A 9,898-nucleotide genomic window follows, 5' to 3' on the forward strand; every position below is an offset into this window, starting at 1 on the left:
TAGACAAAGGGGTGAAAGAAAGATCTACACCACCATTCGTGTGGTCTTTTTTTGTAGCAGTACGACGGCGCCTTTGCTGCTTCAGGGAAAGATAGTAGGCGAACAGATCATCAGAAACCTGTCCCAGCTTGCGCGCAGTCAAAAAACCACCCACATAGTGAGCCCGAAGGTATTTCAGAATGGATCGCAGTTCTTCATAAGATGCTCCACTTTTAGAACAGGCTTCACTGATATCATTTCGGTTGTTGTGTGCAACGAAATACCAGCGATGTAGCAGTGCGCAGCAAATCCGGTAATATTCCAGAGAGATCTCCTCACTTGTCGTCATTGGAGGAGTCAGGCGTGCAAGGCAATTCAAGATGAACTCTGATGAGCTCTGCGAGAGATGTAAGGGTAGATGTTTATGTAAGATCATAAAAAAGCAGATGCCCTGGATCGTGGGCGATTGACTATAAATATGCGCTTATATGACTTTTGCCTCGAATGAGCCAAGGTCGTGTATTAAGAAACACATAAATCTCCCGACACTCATGACCTCGCTCCTTGCATACATGAATAGACGGACATATGCGTGCACGTTAAGGGCAGATATGCTCGCAAATATAACAGGACATAATATACAGCTCACTGCAAGCTATGGGGGAATCCGAAGGAAGGGGGAAGTCACATATCTCTTGGCAAACATACTTTTGGGTGCCATGTACAGGACGGCTTATGTAGACAAAATGTGGGCAGTCAAGACGTGATCCCCCAATCCACGACGCGAATAATCTGATCAAAACAGAACATGAGGATGAGACATGTCTTCAATTGTCGGATCCCCCAAAAACTTTGAGGAAAGCAAAATTCCAGCAGATGGGGCGGCATCCCCTGTTCGGACTTTATCCTGGTCATACGATAGCGCCGCCATTATCTGTGTGATCATGCCGGTATGTCTCACGGCGATTATGCGACACTCAATTGACCAAGTGTGTCTTTTCCCTGCTGTCGCACAGCATAGTGTCATAATTTACACATGATCCTGTCCACCAGCTTTGAGTTTGCGCGCGTCAGCTCACTTGAATCTTTCAACGTGGTGTTCTCCTACACCTCACCAACGTTATTTTATTCGTTCCCTCTCTCGGACTTTTGTGCCGCCACCTCCCGTCACGGCCTTGCCCTTCCGAACCATGTCAGGTGGTCGACTTCGAAAAGTTTGTGACTCAAAACTTAAAATATGGAATCTTCATAGAGCTTGATGTAGATTGAAGAAAGTTATGGCGAAGATCAAAGCGTTCTCATGATGCGGCACACTATTATTTAATTGCTTGAACCCAACAGACAGCTTCACAACAAGCGTCTCACCCGCCTGTCGGTTATCTTGATCGGCAAGGAAACTCGTCTCTTGCTTATGTAGACAAATCGATGCCTTATCTTTCCGTAGGCGGATGATATTCTCGGGCATGATTGACATTTCAAGGCGAGATCTCCGCTAGTCTGGATCGAAGTGCAAATGCAGGTTCCCCACCCCGATCTAGCGGACGCACGATGGTCGGTTGCACTTACAATTTGCTTCATCGCATATGTTATGAGCTGCCATTAAAATAATGACGAATTTCTTTCAAGCACGCGACAAACTTATAAGTTGATGTGTTAGAACTATATATTGAACGAGATTCATGATCCTAATCTCATGCGCAATGAAAAGATCATGATGAGAATTTCCAATGCAAATATAAAAAAGTCTTTTTAAGAAGAATTGTTGCTGTCTCTTTTCAAGGATAGTCAAGCCCCGATGGCAACAAAGTAAATCGGAAACGGCCGCAAATAATGGTCAACCCAGACATTGTCGGAACAGAGCTGAGGTTGCAAGGACTTTTTCCTCTTTGTTTAAACCTGGCTTTTCCCCTCTTCCTATATGGTTGTATTCAATAGCATTAACTCTTCGCTTTGGTCGGACAACATGCCCGCCAACCTTTGTCAGTGCACTAAGACAATTTTACTTTTGTTATGCACAGACCAAGATTTCGGGTCTCAATTTCTTTTTCCTCAGCATTAATTATTCAATGATATCTGTGAAATGCATCCATGACTTTTGTTTATGTTGTTTGCATCAATTGACTGCGCGTCCGCAACGCCTAGATCCCTCACTGGTCAGAGAAAGACAATCCAAAAAAAGGTCCCATCAGTCCTTTCGACACCTTTATCATTTCTTTTGACGGACACATCCGACAAAAATAACAATAGGAAAATCTTGTCACAGATAGAGAAGACCGATCAATACCGGGCGACAACGCGCACGGACATAGCCGCAAGCACCGTATAAGATATAAGAGAGAATGTGTACAAACATGTCGAAACATGTATGTACACATACTGGGACACACATCTACCTCTCTATAAATGGATATACATGTATATATTTTTATAGATATATTCATGAATAGATAAGCACGCGCGTAAAAATTGCGACGGGTTTGGTAGCATGTACCTTTGAATCTCTATTCAGACGTACGTACTTCGTCAAATTTGCTATGAGTAGATGTGCGTGAGTGCGTGATCTGACAGGTCGACAGCATGTCAAAGATGACATCCCCAAAGTTTCTAAAAAATACCCTACATCCTGTTAACATCCTTCCTCCGTTTCTCTTCTTGAACTTGCGGGATTTTATGGTAAAGCAGGTGACAGTAGAATGCGGCAGCATCCTCAGGTTTGACGATTAGTAAGAGACAGTCGCAGCAGGGGCAGCTCCGCTCATGTCGCGCACCATGCTGCCTACAATGTGTTGGGCCGTGCGGTCTGTACCCTCTCTTCGCGAGTGGTGTTCCTGCCCTTGCCCCCTGTTGCTGCCGACGGTCTTGCACGTGCCTATTTTCGTACCAGAGAGGACCGTAGGGGTGTCCGCAGGGCCGACCACGTCGACAACTGCGTGCCCTGACATGGCCGGCAAAGAATGCGTGCTCATGGTGGAGGAGTAGGACGCATGCAGCAAGTCTGCTTGACTGCTGCTGTTCTGCTGATGCGGTTGTGGGCAGTAGGCGGGCTGTTCTTCTGAGGTTTTACGCTCATGCTTCTGGGGAGGGTACTGATTATAGTAGGCTACAGACTGCTGAGGCTGCTGATTATAAGGGGTACTCAAGTTGTGGAAGTAGTGGTGCGGATGGTAGTATTGAGGATGGGAGGCATGCCCTTGAAAAGTCACAGGGGGGTAGGGCAGGCGAGGAGGCATGTTGGCCAGCTGCGGGGGTAGGGGGTGGCCCGGGTAGATACTGCTTGTCTTGGCTGGCTGTGTATGGAAAGATGCGGAGACGCGACCTTCCAAAGCTTTCCCGCCCAGGGCGGATTGCAACGAGGAGGAGGATGGGGGCACTTTGGTCAAGCTGGTTTCCCCCGAGCTGCCGACGCTGTTGTTGCAGCTGGTGCGTTCGCTGGGCGTCGCTTCTTGCTTGGACTGCGTCTCCAGCAAAGATTTCGCGGAATTTGTGCCCGCCGTCGTGGATGGAGAAGTTTTGGCGTGTGAGAATGTGACGGGGTGTGCCTTCAGGCCGAGTAGGAGGAGCCCGTGATCATCCAGAGCAGGGCTAATGGCCCGACTTTTTGCGACGGGGTTACCATCGGTTTTCCCGGAGGCTTCTTCGACGGCCGTCACCAAATCGAAAAGCGAACTTTGCCGTTCATGCTGCCCAGTGGGTGCCAACATAACCACAACCGCATCCTCATCCTCCAATTCTTCCCCTGCTTTCCCCTCCATCCGGCACCGTGTGGAGCCCCCGACATCTATTCTCTCGAACTCTGCTTGGTTCCTTCCTGCTTTCTCTTGGTACGCCTGCAGGTTGTCGTAATCATTTCCTTCCGGCCCGACGTAGCCGACCATCTCACTGCTCCCGTGCCGGTAGCGTTTGGCGAGCGGTTGGCTTTTGCTTGCTTTCCGAGAGCGACTCGAAGAGGTGGATGAGGCCGAGGAGGACGAGGAAGAGCGGCTGTGCGTGCTGGCCAGAGGGGCCTCATAGGGTGCTGTGGCTTTGCGGGCCCGGGCTGAAGGCATCCTCAAACGCCCTGTGCCACCCACAGGAGCATTTCCGTCATTGCTGCTTTGGCTGTCGCTCTCGACCATCAAATCTCCGGCTCCAGTGACCATGTCTGAGGAGGCAGGCTGCGACGGTTGCTGGGCACGGATGTTGCTCGACGGCAGTTTCACCCCGTTTCCAGTCCCACCCGCTGCGGTCGGAGGCCGTCCCCGAGGCCGCTTGGTAGAAGTGTAGTAGCCGTAGAAATCGTCGATAAATCGACCTTGCTTCTGGGCATTGTTGAAACCAGCCATGTACTTGGCACGGAGGTGCTTGAGAATGGAGCGCAATTCGTCGTAGGATGCACCGCTCTCGATACAGGCATCATTCATATCCTCCCGGTTGTTTTGAGTGGAGTACCGCCATCGTTGGAGAAGCATGCAACACACTTCATAGTATCGGAGAGAAAGTTCTTCTGAAGCAGTCATTCTATGAGCTTTGTACGGGTATTTCAGATGGTTCCTGTGAATGTGCCGCGGGTGAAGAGAATGTGAGAAGTTGTTGACACATCGGGGCATGGACCCCGAAGAAATCAGCCACTCTTGTCAGAGGTTTGGCTTCACGGGGACCGCATGGTATGGTAGCATATTGTATGCAAAAGCTAGGGAGGAAGACAGTCGCTGGTAGGAGGGGTGGTTACACATATTATATGGGCCGATGCTGCATGGCGGCTTTTCACTTGCTCCCTGTGCCAACATTATAACAAAAATCGGCATCTAATGGCCCAACATAATTTTTCTCCTTACGTGATCGACACTGCTACAAAATGCGCAAAATATAAGGTATTTTATCCTCGAGATCGCACCCACAATGCACGGTGACGAGCGAGGGCAAAGACAAATAGCCCTTGTACAGGGCAAGACAGCATATGACCATCAGTTTTTTATGATAAACTTGACGGTCATAAAAGTGTTTATCCAGCCAAAGATAGTGACCATACTATTGAAGCATTAAATGATGTTCAAGAGGGGCTGACACACTTAAGAGATCGATCTGCAGTCCAGTTATCCCGCGAATGATGCCTCTTGCAACATCTCAAAGTGAACAAGTGCGAATATAGAATTCTACATGGTGACATTGTAAAGGCATAAATGGCATATATTATCTTTTTCCCCCTGGTCAGGAATCGTACCCAACGGTTGGGCAAATGAAGGGCCTATCAGAAGCGTATGAGCTTCAAAGAAATGGGCAGGCTAGCCCTTCGCACCTCGGGCAGGAAAACTGGGATTAAAGTCTCATCTGCAGCGCGACGATTTTGCGTAAAAACATACCTCAAGACCAACCAAGACCAAATGCCGTCGTCAAAATATGGCAAAAGGACGCGTCACGTACACAACATGCGTGTGAATGGGTGCTTGAACGCTCCTACCATGCAAGAGTAGGAGGAAACGCTGTAACGGAAAAAAAAACGGTTCGCCTTTCTGGACTCTATTGGTCACAAGGAGCTCTCCAAATACCCCCATGTCCGTCACAACTTTTCGAGCCTTGTGGAAAAGGGGCGTTCGAGTGTATTCAATTGGGTGGGCTTTATTGTGCCATACATGGGCTGGGTATATTTAACGGTAGACTGTGCCTTTTTGGGATGAATTAACGGACACCCACCAGGATACCACAGAAATGGGCGCCGGAACCCAGCCCCATAAATTGTAGCACCCTCCAGCTTGTTCAAGCCCGTCCTTGCGAATGTGACTCGCATTTCAGGAAGCAGTACTTTTCAAAGGCTCCTATTAAGCAGGAGGATCATTTTACTCTCGGTCAGTGTTTATGGGAGTTGCCGCTTCGTGAGATGGGTCAGTCAGCGCTATTCGTTGTGAGTCGCGATGAACATCAGGACGCATGCCATCGCCTTTTGCCCCACCTACAAGTCGGAGCTTGACCTTCATAGGCCTCGCCTCATTAAGTGCACCTCACGACAAGGTACGTTTTTTTTTGCGATATCTGCTCTGAAGTGAAGGTGACTCAACAGAATCGCGTGAGGATAAATTAATCAACATGTCTGAATGCATTGCTGAACGATTCGTCAAAATGACACGGACTTCGATGTACCTTTGACGACACTCAACCCAGCTCTCTGATGATTCTGTGCGGGTTCGTACGCCCTTTGTACTGCCCGGGCCTACGTACAACGGCTTTTTCTCATGAAAGAAATATTTCACTATCATCCAGGGGCAATTGTCAGAGGCGTCAACGGCCAGAATTTCAAGCTTTGGAAATTGAGTGTGTTATTAAATCTCATGAGTGTCGAATACATTTTAACATGTCAGTGCTTTCGCTCTAAATAGCCCTGATCAATAGGGCATGTCCACAGGACATTGCACGAGTTTTTTGTCAAAAAGCCCCCAAGTTTAGATGTGGCTCATACGAGTCTTCTGCAAAAGCTAAGCTTTTCAAGGCGTTTTTAAAAGGATGTGTAAGCATTAGACGAGGTTGATCGAAAAGGCTAATACATCGCGCGAAAAAAATATTTGTATCGTAAATAGCTTGAAGACACGTATCAAATGATGATAATATCGCGTACAATGTACAAGCATTGGCCATGTACGGAATGCATCGATTTATTCATTACAGTTGACTAGCATTGCTTTTCTACGCACCTCAAATTACAAGCAGGTAAGTGAAGGTTCTCTTTCCCTTCATTTACCCTTTTCCCTCGGTCCTCTCGGCCCACTGCTTGCTCAAAGCCAGCATTTTTAACTTTCCAACCATCGTGTCCGACACGGCCCGCATCCGTGAGGCAAGCACGCGCATGACTCCCTCCTTAGCTCTCAAGGTGATGGCGTTAGGCTGCACTCCGTCCCTTTCCATCATCTCAAGAACCTCTACCAGCAGTCGTTGGCCTCCGCCCCCCTTGCTCCCTTTCCTGTCCGCTTTACCCATCTCTTTCTCTAGGCAGGCGTAAATCAAGCCGTTGTACACGCGCACGTCCGGCACCCACTTTTTTCCCCGCATATTTTGCACCCATTGCAATGCCGTCTCTACCTCCCCCGCCACACAGGCGGCCCGGATAACTTGCGCGTAGGTGCTTCGGGTCGGCCGCACGCCCAAGGAAGGACATAGCGTCATCTCCTTCCACGCCGCCAGGACCCCGTCCAGGTCCCCCTTGCGGGCCAAGGCGGCCATCCAGGCGCTCCAGACCGCACCCGCCCATTTTCCGTGCGACTGTTGGGGCGCTGCCGGCATCGGTGCCCCCGGATTGCGACGAGCTTTGAAAGCTTCAAAAATCTCCCGCGCCGCCACCAGGCGGGAGGTTGGCTTCTCCGGTGCCGAGGGCTGCTGGGAAGACGAAGGGGCAGACGTGTAGTGCTGTATAAATGCCACGAAGAGCGAGTCATGGACGTAGGTCTGTCGAGCCAGCGCGTTCTTGAGGAGCAGCTCCGCCTTCTCCACTTGCCCACACCGCAGAAGCGACAAGACCAAGACACTGAAAGTCCTTTCATTGGCTGGTACTCGCAAAGCTTCCATTTTCTCCTTCGCTTCGGTCACCCCGGCCAAGTTCCCCCGTACAGCATGCGCCTTCATGTACGAATGGATGACGTAATGGTCAATGGCGAACCCTGCGGCGTTCCGGGCCGCGTGGATTGTTTCCAAGGCCTCAACGTCACCGAGCTCTCCCGCGAAATCCATCAATATGTTGTACGTGATGGAGTCCGGGCCGCCAAAGAGATGAGAGGTGCCGAAAGAGCGGCGCGCGGCGCCTGGGGCTCTGGAATGTGGCGAGGAAGACGAAGGAGACGGAGCCGTTGCTGTAGGAGTAATGGCAGCCAAGGTCTGCAAATAGGAAGGGAGGTGTACAGCGGCCTCCAAGACAGCCCGCGGGGTGGTGGCTTGCGTCCACAGGGGCGAACCGCCGTTGGGAGGGAAAACAAGGAGGGGGAGGGGGGCCATGTCCCCCCCCTCTCCCTCCATGTCCAGACCTACCACGTAATCGCGGTAGGCCTTGATCAGTCCGTTGAAAGCCACTAGGCTGGGAATGACCCGCGGACGGGGCACTCGGCCCATAGCCTCTTTTCCTCTTTCCGACCGCTCTCTCCCCTTCCCTCCCTCCGCCGGACTCACACCTTCCCTCGGCGCAAAAAAGCTTCGCACAAAGACTTGGATCGCGTCCCGGGGCCGCTCCAGGCTCAACATGGCTTCCATGACCGTGCAAATGGTCACGTCGTTCTGCTTGAGGCCATGCGCACCGAGCAACGCCGTGGCCAGGTCCAGGGCTTCCTCCCACGACACCCCGTGGGCGATGATCTCCTCTTGCACAAGGGGATGAATCGTCTGGTGCGTGACCGGTACGGCATTCTCCTTCATTTTTTCGATCAGGGATCGGGCGCCCCCCAGGTTTTGGGCCTTACAGTGGAGGTCCACGAGCGTGTTGTAGGTCACTGTGTCGGCTTTGAACCCTCGACGTTCGAGGGCATGCAAGGCCGCCCGGGCGCCCTCGACGTGCCCCAGCCCTCGGTACGCCTTGATCATGATGTTGAAACTTTTCAAGTCCAACGTCCGCCCGGCCTCGCCCCCGGCCTCGTCGGCCTCGGCTTCGAATTCCCGATAAAGGGCGAGCGCCCGGGACGGTTGGCCGCACCGGATGCACGCATCCGCCAACACGTTACAGGAATACGTGCTCAGGGGCAATGCCTGGGCGCGCATGGTCTTGACCGTCTCGAAAGCGTCCATCAAATTCCCTTTTAGGCCGTGTCCTTTGATCAGGGTGGTGTACGTCCGGGTATCGGGGGCCATGCCCCGGTGCACCATGGCTTGCATCAACCCCGCGGCTGCCTTCATGTCCCCACCTTCCACACAAATGTTGATCAACTCGTTAAAGGTCAACACGTCCGGCTCCACGCCCCCTTGCCGCATTTCGTTCAGGACCGCGAGGGCCTGGCGTTGGGCCGCCGGAGTGCCCCTGCCAAAAAAGCGCTTCAACAAAATGTTGTACGTGACCACAGTAGGTCGTAGCCCGTGTTCCTCTGTCATTTTCTGCCACACGGCCAGCGTTTCCGCCTCGCCCCGACGACAGGCAATTGCCGCGTTCAACAGGGCGTGGAACGTGTAGATGTTCGGGCGCAGCCCTTCCGTTTCCACTTTTTGAGCCAGGGCAAGGACCTGGTCGAAATTGCGTTGTTTGCTCCAGAAATTAATCTCATTGTTGATCTCCCACAGTCCACCCCCACCATGCAGGTTGCGGTGCTGTGTCGAGGGCGGGGGACGACGACCTGGGAGACGCTTGGGAGGGTGGGCACGAGCGGGAGGGATAGGGCTCGAGCTGCCATGCCCGGTCACCATCTCCATTGTCACCTTTTTAGCTGGCTGTGTCGTAAAACATCTGGCATGCCCCCTACTGCAGGAATGAAAAGAAGGCGAATGGAATGCCACACCGTCAAGGAACCAGCTGGAGGTGAGCAAGGCCAGTAGTCCGCTTATCCGTGCATCTCTGCCTAGATTGAATATTCCTCGTAAATTCGACCGCGGGCTCCGCTTTGCCTCGTTTGACCTCATGTTGACCATGCAGACTAATAGGGCACGGCCCTCCGGGCCAACCTGAGCCTCTTATGAGACGCTGCTAGCGCGAGCAAAGCCAGCTTTTACAGCACGTGATGTCTCTCACCGAACAGTGGGCAATGGCAACAAACTTTCCCCTGACAATGTGAATGATATTTTTCCCAGTTAGTAACACATGACGAAAAGTCAATTGGTATGCCACATTCTCCGCGGTCAACATTCAGGGCCCGGTCATCGAATCAAAAAGAGAAGGTCACGCCCGGCTTTTGGATCGAAGTCAACGCAAAGTATGACAGGAGACGCTTGTTCCAGGGGCGGGGGGCGGGGGGGGAGATAGGATGAGGCTATGGGGGCGGAAGGG

The 9,898-nt window shown here is 51.8% G+C and overlaps 1 protein-coding gene across 1 annotated transcript; it reads left to right on the forward strand.

Moving 5' to 3' along the window:
* Positions 1-5,658: 5,658 nt before the first annotated feature.
* Positions 5,659-9,677, forward strand: NGA_0233501 (uncharacterized protein). Its single transcript, XM_005854502.1, has 2 exons — positions 5,659-5,964; positions 6,214-9,677. The coding sequence occupies exon 2, from the start codon at positions 7,378-7,380 to the stop codon at positions 8,008-8,010; it is 633 nt and encodes a 210-aa protein (XP_005854564.1). The 5' UTR covers positions 5,659-5,964; positions 6,214-7,377; the 3' UTR covers positions 8,011-9,677.
* The last annotated feature ends 221 nt before the right edge of the window (positions 9,678-9,898 follow it).

Source organism: Nannochloropsis gaditana, assembly GCF_000240725.1.
Source record: "Nannochloropsis gaditana CCMP526 unplaced genomic scaffold scaffold484, whole genome shotgun sequence".
NCBI lineage: Eukaryota > Eustigmatophyceae > Eustigmatales > Monodopsidaceae > Microchloropsis > Microchloropsis gaditana.